Here is a 15444-nt window from a genome sequence, read left to right as displayed (position 1 = left end):
ACAATAGTCAATCAGCTATACTGGTTTCATCGGTTCCAAATCGACTTTTGGCTCTTTTTGTAGAAATCAAATGAACCCTCACAAAAGTAAAAAAAACGGAGAAAAATTTAACTAGTGAAAGCAAATAATCAATATTGAGGGTGAGATGTCAGGGCAAAAAGGAAGGGAATCATGAAATCGACACATTATGTTGAAAATCATTATGCTTATCTATATTTTGCACCTTGATTATGATTATTTCTCTTGTGTGATGATGTAACGTGATTTATGATACTCAAAATGTCGTATTACAAAATGATTACATGACATGAATAATGTGAAAAGTGTTCTGGTTGTTAAGGGGACAGGACCAAGATAAGCTCTGGCTTTTTTTCCTCATCCCCTGCCAATTGTTTATCAAAGCTGTTGATTTTCGAAATTTGTAACCTTGCATATGAGAACCAATGAAAGAAATGTCAATCAATCAAAAAACTAAACAAAAAAAAAACGTTTGACCAGTGTGTATGGAAGCATTTCACACTTGTTTATGAGAGTATTCCAGAAACGTTGAGGAGCAAATTTTACTTTCCTTTATGAACCAAAATATTTCACTTTTATTTATAAGAGCATTTAAAAATGTTTATTAGTGTATTTATTTGTCTTTAAGATGGAAAACATTTCACTTTTTTATATGAGGGCATGTCAGTTGGAATTGTTAGCACCAACCTTGAATTATGGCCCCCATAACTCACAGCCACAGTACTCATTCCAATCATGCCAGCCAGACTGTGAGGCTGCACTGCATGTGACCTCTCATGTGCTAACCAAAGATTTCAGAAAAAAATCCTTCCCACAGAACACCTGACTGACTGCACATACCATTCAAGTCCATCAGCCGCGCCTTTGGACTTTCCAGGAAAATACTGTTCAATTGCATCCCATTGTACTTTTATCTCTGATCATCGCTTTAAAATAAGTAGCACTCGAACTCCTCCATAAGAACCAAACACAAACCTGTCAACAACATTTTCTTCGTGTCTTAAAGATTTTTTTGATCATTTCAGATTCCGTGCGCCATGTAACATTTTCTGTACAGGGAAATAATTAAAAACTTGTTTTTTGTTAGACCAATCCCATATTAGTAATTTTGGCTTTCATCCGGATCGTCTTAGTCACTTGTAGCAGACGACAATGTAATTGTAAAATGTCCTGCAAGTGGGGAAAGAAGTATGAAAGATGCTAAAAGACTTGTGTTGATGACTTGGTAAATAAATTTGTTGACACAAATTGTCTTTGTTTCTATTCTACATAGTCTGTCTTGCTGTGAGTAAATAGGTACAGTGTTAAGCTTTTAAGGGTATATTACAGATCATAAGAAGAATTACAATCGGTAGTAAGGAAGGCAATTGGCTGAAGTTGGGAGGGAAAAAAATATGATAACTCATGTCTTATGTTTAAGACACTGTAACTTTGAATGAATACAATAGAAATATAAGTGTTCCAAAATATGAACTTATTGAGAATGACAACACAAAAAAGATATGAGTTACACAAAGATGAGTTTTCAAAGTTATTAAATTATTAAAATTGAATATTACTAAACTGTGCTTAAAGGGGCAGTTTTAATTATTCACTCTGCTAGCCTCTGGGAAGAGGTACTGCAGTGTGCGGTGCAGGACCACCAGGCTCCGCAATAGTCTAGTCCCCCTGGCCATTAGACCGTTAAATGGTCAATCTAACATATAGTTAATTTAAATCCAAACGGCTGCTAATCTGACTGTTGCACTAGTGGCAGTTTTTTTTATAGCTGCCACTCCTTGCACATTTGCTCTCTGCACTATTGTACTTACAGTGTTATTGTTACAGTGTTAATGTTACTGTGTACCTGACTTGTTAACCTGACTGCCCATCTTGCACATCTGGTTAGCTACTCTTCTTGCACTATCGGCACTATGGTAAAATACTATACGAAGCCATAACACAATACAGCTCTATTTATATCTGTACATTGAAGGAAACTGTGGGGGTCAGATCCATCGACATTTCGTTCTGTATACACGTGTACTAGAATGACAATAAAGTAGATCTGAATCTGAATCTGAATCTGAGCTGTCGCTGAATGGTGTAGTGCAACTGAGAACGTGTGTCATGATTACCGATGTGAAACACCTGTGCCCGCTCCTTTGGCGCCAACTGCCTCAGACTCTGATTGGCTCCCGATCAGTACTTGTACCCACTACCGTCTGCGAACTTCAGTTAACACTAGGCAAGCCTTTTTGGACCCTGACTCCCACCTGTTTTTTGCTCCCGTCTCTCCACAAGCTTCGACCAGTTTTTGATCCTGACGACGTTTACTCTCCCATCCGGGCTTTCGACCTCTTTTTGTCCCCGACTACGTCTACTCTCCTTTCCTGGCTTACGACTCGCTTGCGACCCCGACCACGTTTTTGCTCTCCTGTCCCGGCAACTGACCCGTTTTCCGTTCCCGACATCGCCATCACTCGCCACGGAAGGTCCACTTCCGTGTTCAGAGCGACCTGCTTCCCCCGTCCAGCAATCACCGGATCGTGGGCGCAACACTTTCCCTTTCTTCCAATAAAACTTGTGAGAAACGCAAGTGGGTCCTGTCTCCACCCTGACCCATAAAAGCAAAATATATCAATTTTATTTTGGGAAAGAGCCACACCATATATTATGAGACAAATGTACTAAATTTCTAAACCCGCGCCCCAGACAAAAGCTTAGTCTTCAGCACATTTATTTTTGATGATTTGATAAAAAATATGAAAAGGGGGAGGGATTTTTTAAGGGTTATTGTTCTATTTTCTTTATTAATTATCCATTATCGGTCAGTTCATAATACGCTACAAAGCCAAGGAGCTGGGACTCTTACTCTCAGCCAAAACCAAGCTAAGGTCCTAGCCTTAAAGCCTTGCTGCGATCATTGCGAATGCACAGTTTCCGGAGGTACTGCAATACCAGGCCGATGTCTGACGAACATGTGTCGACTCTTTAATAATGCCAGAGCCCGTGTCCCAAAATCAACAATCATACCACTTTAAACTTGTCTCTTTCTTGCAATTACTCAAGATCGGTTAAACTCATTTTGACCCTTTTTTTCATACATATTGGTTTCAAAACCAGATGTAAGCAGTTATTTTGTAAAAACGTCACAACATTCTGCAAACAGGGAGCCTGATGTGCTTATCTATGGCGCAGACGGCGTAGGGCGAGAGATGGGAGGGAGTGCTTGCACTTTTTGCATAGCTTCACCCATCCCTCCCACTCACCCAATCAAAAAACTTAAAGTTCTCTTCCGGTGTTTTGGCCTATTTACAGTTTGTTCTGTGGATTCATCATAAGGTATCTGAACACTGAAGACAGATAATATAGTGAGGTTTTATATAACGGATTATTTAGCGTTGTACAGCCAGAACGAGGGTTTTTTTTTTGTGACACCTTGACTGTAAATTGTAGTGAAAAACGTGCGCTATATATTCTGCGAAGTACTGTGCAGTTGTTAGCTTTGGTTTGCCTCTGCATGTATCTGAACAGGAATAGTAGCTTATGTTTTGGACGAGATGGAGAAAATTTGCATGCAATCAAATTTGTCTCTGAGCCACAGGTACTCATAGAAAGAGCCATATATGGCTCGCGAGCCATAGGTTCCCGACCCCTGAGTTAGGCTGTACAGATAATATTTTAATTGATTCATCCCACTTTTGTCAGTAAAGCCGTTTTTGCATAAGGTTAATAAATATTGTATCCCTTTTCCTCATTTTAAGTGTCTACAAAAATATAAAAATATCAATGATGTTTCGTTTATTTTTGCGTATTATTATAAATCATTTTTTTTTACGTTCTCCCCGTGCTTGCGTGGGTTTCCTCCGGGCACTCCGGTTTCCTCCCACATTCCAAAGACATGCATTTCAGGTGGATTGGCTGGTCCAAATTGTCCTTAGGTGTGACTGAGCGAGCGAGTTGTCTGTCCCTGTGTGCCCTGCGATTGCCTGGCAACCAATTCAGGGTGTCCCCTGCCCACTGCCCAATGATTGCTGGGATGGGCTCCAGCACCCCTGCAACCCTACTGAGGATAAGCGGTGCAGCTAATGAGATGAGATGAGATGAAATGAGATTTTTTTTTACTCTCAAAGGTGCTAATAATACTCACTGTCCCTTTTAGAATGTGATGTAATTAAAAAAAGTATACAAAATGTTGCACATTAAAATATTAAGTGTACTTTAATAAAGGTTCAACCACATTTTAGGGACTTTTTCCACCTTCATTTTGAAAATTGTGGGTCCATCACTTCCCACTTTAAAATGTCACATTTTTTTGCAGTTCAAAATGAAGCAAGAATAAAAACTGCATCCATATTGACTATTTCATTAGTCCTAAATGGCAATCATAAAGCCGCAACATTCTGTGTAATCTTGTATCGCCCTTAGTGCTTTTTTAATTAAAAGTACTATTGTAGTGTAGACTACTTAATAATATAGCTATTGGCTTACCACCATCTTGCTTTCTTCTCTCCTGTTTTACTTCTTTCTTTTTTCATTTCCGGAAGGATAGTTCCTATTCATAATGAACTTCTCAAAACGCAATTTTCAATTCTCCACTCAACTTCTCCATCAACTGCAATGCAAATTTTGGCTCTCTGTCGCCACCTGGTGAAAAAATGATCGCCTCTGATTGTAGCTCAATGCTAAAAGATCCACGATCACCACTGCTTGTACACATCCATCTTCTGCGCCGCTTATCCTCACTAGGGTCGCGGGGGTTCCGAGCCCATCCCAGCTATCTTCAGGCAATGGGCAGGAGACACTCTGAACTGTTTGCCAGTCGCAGGGCACACAGACACAGATGATTCACTAGTCTTTATTTAGTGTACTACAGTAGCCTTGTTGGCACGAATGTTTATTGTAGTTGTTCACTGATCGCTGTAACAAGACGACCATTGTGGATGACACACTTGCCAAAATCGACTCCCCCCTAATTTCTGAAAGAAAAGTCTGAAACACTTTAAAATCACTGTGGTGTTATCAGGGTTGGGTGAGGTTACTTTAACTGGATTACTTTCAATTACTTTTGGATTACTCCAATACCAAATATGCTAATAAAAGACAAAATAAACTAAATATGAATAAATTTATGACTCACAACACGTGGTAAGCGTCTCCTGGCTTTGATCTCTGGCAAAACTAATGTAAAATGCGACAGAAACAAAATGAAAATAAATCCAAACCAAACTTGCCAACATCATTTTTGTCGTTTTATGAATTCCGTTACTCCCCAAGCCTGCACAAAATTTAGTAATTTTATTCATATTTAGTTTCTTTTCTCTTTTATTAGCATATTTGGTATTGGAGTGATCCAAAAGTAATTGAAAGTAATCCAGTTAAAGTAACCCTACCCAACCCTGGGTATTATATTGCGATCGCAGAACGGTACCCTAGAAGTCACAAATCTGTTGTTCAAACAGGGACCACTTCAGCAAGGGGGGCTGGCTTAATGGCAATGCCCGTTAAAATCAGACTCCCCGAACTTCTGAGAGAAAAGTCACTACAATAAAAACCACTACAATATCACCGTGGAGACTTATTACACACTGAAGCTACTTTAGTACAACAAATAAAGCCTACTTGCGTACAACTAGTCGTGATCGTGGATATTTTAACATTTAGCTACACTGGGTTGCCTCTGGTGTTGGTGACGTTTGCAAATAAACGCTTTAACTCTGCTGCACGCATCATCACCAAAACCCCCTCTCGCCATCATACCACCCCTGTCCTTCAGCAACTTCACTGGCTCCAAATCTACCATAGAACCAATTACAAAATCCTGCTCTATACCTACATGGCCATTCATAACCTTGCCCCTCCCTACGTCTCTGACCTCCTTCACACTGCCACTCCATCACGCGCCCTCAGATCATCCTTCTCCCTCCATCTCACTATACCCCCTGCCCGCCTCAGTTCGATAGGGAGCAGAGCTTTCAGCCACTCTGCCCCCTCGGCTCTGGAACTCATTGCCGCCTGACCTCTGAAATTCTGCGACCCTGTCCACCTTCAAATTCAGACTCAAAACTCACCTCTTCAGACTTGCCTTTTCTTGAACATCTGCCTCGCATACCGCCCCTTTTAACTCTAATGTGTTTCATTTGCTACGTATTACTAACTTGTTTTACTCGTTTTACTCTTCCTTTATTGTTGTGTCCTATTGTTTGTACAGCGGGGTGGCAGTAGCTCAGGAGGTAGAGCGCTCGTCTTGGGATCAAGGGATCCCAGTTCGAATCGCGGCTTGTCTGTGTTAGATGTCGAAGTGTCCTTGGGTAAGACACTGAACCGCTTATACCCCCAATAAGCAGGTCTTACATGGCTGCAATACAAGGCCACTATTGGGAAATGTGAAGCACACTTAAAGCGCTTTGGGAAGTAATTGACTTGAAAAGCGCTATATAAATGCAGATAATTTAATTTTGTTTTAATCACACCAATCAACATTTCTTAATAAACACGTCATACAGACTACGATCGCGTCACATGTTCTGTCGGAAGCCCAACGCTAAATAGCTGAGTTCAAGTGAAGGGGGGGGCAGATTTTGCAGGGGAGTCGGATTTAGGCCGTAGCTCACTAGCTCCTTCGAGGCGATGTTTTTCTCTCTATCAGATACAGCGATAGAATCAATCACTTTGTTTCTTCTTGCTCTAAATTTTACATTTTTTTGTGTTTTTAGGGATCATGTGTCTCACTTAAATTTGTTATACAAAAGCTAAAAGTCTATTTTTGTATAATCATATTGTATTTGTTATGTCATGATTTGTCAATTGCCCTATCCTGCGCTGACTCTTTCAGCCCCAGTTGCCACTCGTTCCCTGATTAGTCATCCTCCTATTTAAGCACAACATTCTTGATTACTCCTGGTCAGTCCGTCAGCGAACCTCAGCGCATACAAGGCAAGCGCTTTCGACTCTGGCTCCCGTTTTAATCCCAATCTGTTTCCTGTATCGATCCCCGAACCAAGCTCCGTTCTCCTGTCCCGGCTACTCGTACCCTGCCCAATTCCGTTTCTAGTGTCGATCCCTGATCCCTGGCTTCCCACTCGTCCCGGCTACCCGACTTGTTCCGATCTTCAACGACGCTTCGTTCGCGAGGGCTTGCCCAGCGAGCACCAGATCACTGTCTATTTCCTCCCGCCCTGACTTCCCCTATCCAGTCATAAGGCATTGTCTGAAACGTTACACATTTGGGTCCCCTGCTTGTACTGGTCGTGACATGTCATGGCACTGGAAAGAACATTATATAACCTTAAAAAAAATTATATTGTGTTTTTTTTAGGGATTCTGTGTTGCTTGACTTTGAAGTTGAGTGTATAAAAAAGTTTTTAGAAAAGTTAAAGGTTTACAGTAGATTGAAAAGTAACAGCTGTTATAATAGAATTCTACAGTTCAGTCTTAATATGAATGATTAAACTATTTTGTGCGTATGTTTTTATTATTGATTGTAACATGTCTATTAAAGAGCCGTTTAGGAGCCGAAAGAGCCAGCTCATTGAGCCGGGACGGAAAAGCTACCTCTCGAAAAAGAGCTTGCTATCGCATTCATACTAAACACAGAAGCCAGCAAAAGTGACGAAGCCATATCACGTGGCTCCTGCGCCCGGTAGGCGTTTGATTTACTTCCTCGGTGACACTCAGAAGCCAATACATTGTTCTTTAATAACGACAAACATCAGTTTTGGTGCTCTTTAATTGAAACACACATAAGACATTTTACTTTACTTTCCAAAACTACCCAATTTACCAAACAACTACAAAGTTAAAAAAAAAAAAAAAAACGTCGGAGGGGACGTGCTTGCTGTGAACGGTAACACCGCCCTCATAAACGGTACGTTCAAGAGACTAAAACACGCGCTCAGAGTGGCAACGCGGGAAACGTTTCTGTGTTGGTTCTGTGGTTTGGATTGGAGTCGTAACAACTTTTTCCCTTGTTTCACTTAACAAACTTTCGCTCGAAATGAGCTCCATTTTTATTTAATGTTCGGCAGGCGGGGGCGACTGTTTCAAAACTCGGTCAAACACTTTCCTCCGGTGGCCGTCCTATGTGTGCGGAACACGCGGTCAAATTTGAAGTAGTAACAGTTAGTCGGATGAATATCCGCGTATTTTTGGCTAGCGCGGACACAAAAAGACAGCGAGCTTTTAAGCTAACTTGAGCCGGACGAGCTTTCGTCATACACCGGCAAAGTTTTAAGCAATGGAGTCCTTCCAGAAGGTGGAAAAGATAGGCGAGGGCACTTATGGTGTGGTGTACAAAGCCAAGAACAAGGACACGGGAGAAACGGTCGCCCTGAAGAAAATAAGGCTGGACACGTAAGTCATCTGGAAAGGATCACGGGGTGTCCGCCGACCCCGAGTCCCTCTTTGTTGGTCAAAACTATGAAGCGTTTACTCACTGCAGTCTATTTTCTTAAAGGAACAGTTTATTATTTTGCGCCTCCTAGCGGTTCCAAACAAAACTCGTAACTTTAATTTGGATATAAAAACTAAGCAAATATACAGATACAACGTGCATTTAAAAACGATTAATAGTAGGTCAAATAATTTGCTTCCATTCCTGCCAACCTCAGTCAATTCTCCCTTTTATATGATAATAAACCTTATCAACTCAATGTGGTACCTATTTACTCACAAGACAAGTCTATGTAGATAAAAAATAAACATAGTTTGTGTAGACAAGGTTGTTTACGAGCAGCGCAGTGGTTAGCGCGTGTGCGGCACAGTTCTGAGGTCATGGGATCAGACCCTCCTGTGTGGAGTTTGCATGTTCTCACCGTGCTTGTGCGGGTTTCCTTTGGGCACTCCGGTTTCCTCCCACATTCAAAAAACATGCATGTCAGGTTAATTGGTCGATTCATATTGTCCCCAGATATGAATGAGCAAGCGAGTTGTCTCTCTCTGTGTACCCTGTGACTGGATGGCAACCAGTTCAGGATGTCCCCTGCCCGAAGATAGCTGTGATGGGGTCCCGCACCCCCGTGATCCTACTGAGGATAAGCGGTGCAGATGATGGATGGTTTACCATATACAATGCTCAATTATCTTTCATCTTTGTTATTTCCCCCATTTAAAGCCCTCATGTGTAATATTTGACCACTAGATGGCATTGTGTCATCTGGTAACGAGCAAGGGGATTCCATCAAACATGGCACTTTTACACTGTGGGGAATCCATGGTGTAAAAGAAACACGCAATTTCTCTTTTTTTAATCAAAATTAACTTTGCTATTATAAATGTTGTAATATTGTCTAGTATTCAAATCAGTGTTGTTGTGTTTTTTTACTGGATGAAACTTTTTTGTACCACTTAGAGGCACTATATATTATGCACTGTCGCTTTAAAGTTAAATTGCAGGATTTTGCAGACTCTTCTACTGATGATTTTACTCTGTAACAGCAACGGTCACAATTTAGTTTAATTTGCAACAAAGAGGTCAGACTAGTATCTGATCCAAATTTCTTTCTGTACTCTGCACTTTTCTCACTTAAAAACTCACTATTTGATTGAAGAAAGTAGAGCAGATCTTTGCAAATCTCCATCTGCCCGAAGAATAAATGCTTGATCGAGGAAAACATTTGCTAGTGTACCGGGACAATATAAGCAAACTACGGTGACCGACATACATGTTTTTGGAAACCAGAGTGCCCGGAGGAAACCCAAGCAAGCACAGGGAGAGCATGCATACTCCGCACAGGAAGGCTGGTAGCTGGGTTTGAACCCAAGACCTCAGAACTTTGCAGCAGACTCGCAAACCACTCAGTTGCTTTACATCATATGACCTTCAAACAATCTAAACAATGTAAAAACAGGATACTAAGATGATTACCTTTCTATTAGACTGTATTTCAGTCAACTTGAGATCTATTCCAATGCACCTAACTTATATTTCTTCTCAGGGAAACTGAGGGTGTTCCAAGCACTGCCATCCGGGAGATTTCCCTCCTCAAGGAGCTTAGTCACCCAAATATTGTCAAGTAAGTGCCACCACCATTTGCATGTGATGTTGTTTTCTCTTTTCAAAGGTTTTCTAAAGTCTGGTCGTGCTTTTAAGGTTGCATGACGTCATCCACACGGAGAACAAGCTCTACCTTGTGTTTGAGTTCCTCAACCAGGATCTAAAGAAGTTTATGGATTCTTCCACAATCACCGGTATCCCGCTTCCTCTGATTAAGGTAAACGTGATCCAGTATATAAACCTTATTGCATTTAACTGGTGTCCGATATAATGAAAGAATTGTTAAACTAGGTTTTATTTCCTACACTTCTGTAGAGCTATCTCTTTCAGCTACTGCAGGGCTTGGCATTCTGCCACTCTCACAGGGTTCTCCATCGCGACCTTAAGCCTCAGAACCTACTCATCAATGCTCAGGGTGAAATCAAACTGGCGGATTTTGGCCTGGCGAGAGCGTTTGGTGTGCCTGTTCGGACGTACACACACGAGGTAAATGGCTGTGCGATGCCTTCGTATTGGAGGAAGTGACGCCCTTTAATCTTGAGCGGTCTTCCTTCGTACAACATCTCTCATCTTTGTCAGGTGGTGACACTGTGGTACAGAGCACCTGAGATCCTGTTGGGCTGCAAGTTTTACTCCACAGCTGTTGACATCTGGAGTTTGGGCTGCATCTTTGCTGAAATGGTAATTCTTTTTTGCAAGTGTGGAAATGAGTAAGGCAAAATAAATGTGTAACCAGGGTTGGGTAGGGTTACTTTAACTGGATTACTTTCAATTACTTTTGGATTACTCCAATACCAAACATGCTAATAAAAGACAAAATAAACTAAATATGAATGAAATGATGACTCACAACACGTGGTAAGCTTTCTCTCCTGGCTTTGATCTCTTTGATCTCCTGCAAAACTAACATAAAATGCGACAGAAACAAAATGAAAATGAATCCAAACAGCTTGCCAACATCATTTTTGCCGTTCCATGTATTCCATTACTCCCCAAGCCTACACAAAATTTAGTCATTTTATTCATATTTCGTTTCTTTTGTCTTTTATTAGCATATTTGGTATTGGAGTAATCCAAAAGTAATTGAAAGTAACCCAGTTAAAGTAACCCTACCCAACCCTGTGTGTAACGTAGTCCTTGTGATTTGGTTAAGTCATAAGCCTAAAATGTCATTTCAACTGATCAAAGCCAGACAAAGTTAAAATTCAATAGTTCACTCCACACATGCTGCGGGAACAAAAACCTATAGATGTTCGCATGTTCAACGGCAAAGATCATGTACAAGACTGCCAGCAAATCCACGGATGAATAAATTAGTCGTTAAATGTTGAGCTAAGAAATACTATCAGTTTTCCATACTTTACGATGCAAGGTATAGAAAATTACGAAACACACATTTTCTATGGAAACCACCAAAATTAAGACATTTGAAAATATCCATGCAATGTTCATTCCTTCCCTTTAAACGGTGCATTTGTTTTAAACAAAAAGGCTGGTTCATAATTTCTGATCTTTAGACAAAGAGTGGCATCTGGAGGAATTAATATCAGTGCTTTACAATCACTATTTACATTTTAATAACTACATATTTTGATTTTTAACATTAAACAGTTACATTCATCCTAAATTTCGACACTACTTTTCTGTTTCCATTTTTTTAAGCAATAACATCTAAAAGCGCTCAACCCAAAATGGTGCTCTTAAATGCTACTAGGATTTATTTATTTTTTCCAAAATTTGAACACTTGATACTGAAATAGGATTTTCAATATTTGGCAACTCTTTAAAATATTCAAAAAAGCTAAAGGAAATGATTGGGTCGTCTAATCAGATTATTTCCCGATATCCTGACGTTTAACAAACACGTGTAAAATCTTGACTCTTAAACAAGTTTTAAAGTTATCATTTTTGTCTTTAAACATCATCTCTAGTGGAAAATAAAAAATCTATGATAATAATGGAATGAAATCAAGAGTTACAGAATTCATTTTCTTTGTACTCAGTCAAGGAAATACATTAGAAAACCCATTGGGTCTTTATTCAAAACTGTTAAATTCTTGGAAAAAAATCTTACATCATGAGTTGGCAATATTAGCTAATATTTCCCAGAAGTGCCTTTGCATCATTAATAGCCTGGAGAATGTAGATAAATCCTCTGTCTGTTTTATTTGGGTTTTCCAAGAACAATTATATCTGGCAGACTGGCGCTGAAACTTATGTAAATATTCTCAATAGAGTGGAGGTTCTTCCGAGATAAACCTTAGTTTGTTTTTCCTCTAATGCCATTAAACTAAGCCTGCTCAAATGTTAACTGAAATCCCTGCGACCTTGACTAGTTCCACCCTCTTAGGCATGGCAGAAAATTTAAGTGGATATTTTCCATTCCTTCAGTCTTCCAGAGAGGCCCGTGATGTTGCATCATCCATTTAAATCTCCACATTATGTAACACCCACTGATCAGTGAAATTTCTTTTCCCCTAGATCACAAGGAGGGCTTTGTTTCCCGGCGACTCTGAGATCGACCAGCTCTTCCGTATCTTCCGCACCCTTGGCACCCCCGATGAGGCCACCTGGCCGGGAGTCACCTCCATGCCGGATTACAAACCCTCGTTCCCAAACTGGGCCCGTCAGGAACTATCCAAAGTGGTTCCTCTCCTGGATGAGGATGGAAGAGATCTGCTACGAGTACAAACGTTTCCTTTCTTTAGTATTTGTGGGAGAACATATATTTTTCCCTGTTTAATATTGTAATAAACAGGCATTTACCGTATTTTCTAGACTTGAAGGCGCACCTCCATTTAGGCCAGAAATTTGTTATTGCGCCTTGTAACCCGTAGTGCTTTGTATTGCCCAACATTGAGGATAAGATTGAAATTGCATGCAGTAAATATCGTTATGCGTTACCATACAAGACTTTACGGTACCGTATTTGAGTCATTGATCGATTGTGCAATGACTGGTTTAATCGACAAACATCGCTGACTTAAATTCCAAAACATGGTAATCAACAGGAAACAAACCCGAGTAGTGGCAGTGAGAGTGCCAATACTTAACAACTAAATCGCCAGTGGTACCAATTTTATACGACATGGCATTGGACTGTATCACATTATAACACTATTTTTACTCACTGGGCCAGCAACACTAATTTGCATGGTGCCATCAGATAGGTTAAAAAGTCTCTCCACTTATACACAAAAAAAATGTTAGAGAATGGAATAAACAGAAAGTCTTTCAACAAAATACCATACAAGCTCTTTCATGTACACGTACATATTAAATTGAGATGTTAATGATGCACTGGTGAAGAAATGGAGAGAGTGTTTAACCAATCAAAATGCACTATGCAAATCCGTGTTGCTGGCACCAGGAGTAAAATAGTATGATATGTAATAAGAATAACATCAAATGCCATTTCGTATGTCCTCTGTACCACTGTGTCGCCATTCAATACAATATATTGCAATATATTCCAGTAGTTCTTGCTGTTTTCTGACATCAAATGACATTTCGTATGTCATCTGTACCACTGTGTCGCCATTCATTACAATATATTGCAATATATTCCAGTAGTTCTTGCTGTTTTCTCAATTTTGTACGCCCGTTTAGCCTTTTGTATGAAAAATGTATGATAAAGGACTATATTTTGAAAGGTGTGGTTTATAGTTTGTAAAATGCAGTAATTTGAACATAGGTGTGTAGAATTTTTATATCCACCTGAAATATTTGTGTCCTTTCCTGTAAAATAATGTAAAATATTTGTGTTGTTAAATCTTTACTTGGCTTGTTAAAGATTAGTTAAGACTGATTACTGCAACAAAAGTATTCATATTTATTGTGTTTGTCTTCCAGGAAATGCTACAATACGATCCAAACAAAAGGATTTCGGCCAAAAATGCGCTTGTGCATCGCTTCTTCCGTGACGTCACCATGCCCCTTCCTCATCTGAGACTCTGAATTGTTCAAAACATCTCAAAATAAGTATGTTTTATTCATGACAATACACTTAAAGTGACCTCAATGGGTATGTACTCTATCCTCTGGAAGGTGATTCAAAGCAATTGTTCAAGAAATTCTTGTCTGTTCTTTAGACCTAAAAGTGTTCTCTGGATCTGTACCTTTGTTTAGCTAAATTGTGTCATCAGAGAACGTTTGTTGAAGTTTTGTGCCTGTTTGTTTTATCTTTGTGTCAAGGCCGTAGGGTGTCCATGTTTTTAGAATTAAGAAATTGGTTTAACACTTTGGGATAGTGCAAATACCAACCTTTACTGTTTATCAAATATTACCTGGCCTTTAAAAAATGTTTTTCTAATATTTGTATATTATGAATATTCTGCCTTAAGTTCCGATTTTATAGCCTAGTGTCACACGTTTCATACATACAATTTTAGCAGTCCTTTAATGAACCATTAAGGCTACTGTTTTTTGACAGTTGACAACAAATAAATGTGTTTATATAACTGTTGGAGTTCACTGAGTATTATCTCCTTTTGGGCAAATATTTTTCTTGTCTGAAGGAAAACATAGAAGTTCCAAATATTTGAATTTCGCAAAAATTAAAATTGAGAAAATGCTACAAAATATTTAACTTTCAACTTTTCAAGGACACTGCAAACGATGCATCCAGCTTTCAAGCGTCATTGTTGGATCTATCACCTTACTTCTTTGAGTGGAATACACAATGAGCGCCAAGAAACATCAACTTCAGCTCATTGGAAGCGGAAGCACGCACATTCCTGGGTGCCAGCTTTGAAGATCTTGTCATCAACCCTGAAAGTTACAATTGTAACTTCAGTTCTATGTGTCCTGTACATCAGCCAGAACATCTTGTTCACGTAATAAGATTCTGAAGGAAACAAACCTGTGGTCGGACTGGAATTTATACACCTTCCTACGTTCCTGGGACACACACCTGTCACTAGTGAAAAATAAGGTATGCTTTTCTCAAACTGCGCATTCGCGAAGGGGGCATTCAGTGCTTAAAGCAACGCCTCTTGTGGTCAATAAGGAAGAAATTGGACCAGCTTTCATCCTTGTTAACTAAATATAATTGATTTCCTCAGGCATATGTTGAGCGGTTGGAGAAAGAATTCCCCAAGTACAAGGTTTTTCCAGTAGAACAGTGCTTCAGTCAGCACTGGGATCGCCTTAATGATTTAATGTTTGACTTAGTAATCGATTTACAGTCAGTTGATGGACTGAATCATGGTAAACCACCTCAGCCTTTCCATTTGTAAATTTTTTACAGCCATTGCCTGTAGTTCATTTAAGTTTGGAAGATTCTGTGAATAAAACCGTCAAAGGAACGGCTCATTTCCAGCCTTTATTTTGTCAGACATCTTGTATCTGCAGTAGCTCAGGAGGTAGAGTGCTCGTCTTGGGATAAAGGGATCCCAGTTCGAATCCCGGCTTGTCCGTGTTACTTGTCGAAGTGTCCTTGGGTAAGACAC

The 15444-nt window shown here is 39.8% G+C and overlaps 1 protein-coding gene across 1 annotated transcript; it reads left to right on the top strand.

Moving 5' to 3' along the window:
• The first annotated feature begins 7888 nt into the window (after positions 1-7888).
• cdk2 (cyclin dependent kinase 2) lies at positions 7889-14454 on the top strand. The gene is made up of 7 exons (XM_088338595.1): positions 7889-8352; positions 9936-10013; positions 10091-10211; positions 10310-10480; positions 10574-10675; positions 12476-12679; positions 13847-14454. Exons 1-7 carry the CDS (start codon positions 8237-8239, stop codon positions 13949-13951), a joined length of 897 nt encoding a protein of 298 aa, XP_088194721.1. The 5' UTR covers positions 7889-8236; the 3' UTR covers positions 13952-14454.
• The last annotated feature ends 990 nt before the right edge of the window (positions 14455-15444 follow it).

This window comes from Urocampus carinirostris, chromosome 6 (assembly GCF_059441175.1).
Source record: "Urocampus carinirostris isolate Australia breed hairy pipefish chromosome 6, RoL_Ucar_1.0, whole genome shotgun sequence".
Taxonomy (NCBI): Eukaryota; Metazoa; Chordata; class Actinopteri; order Syngnathiformes; family Syngnathidae; genus Urocampus; species Urocampus carinirostris.
This window is presented reverse-complemented; position numbering and strand designations above follow the sequence as displayed.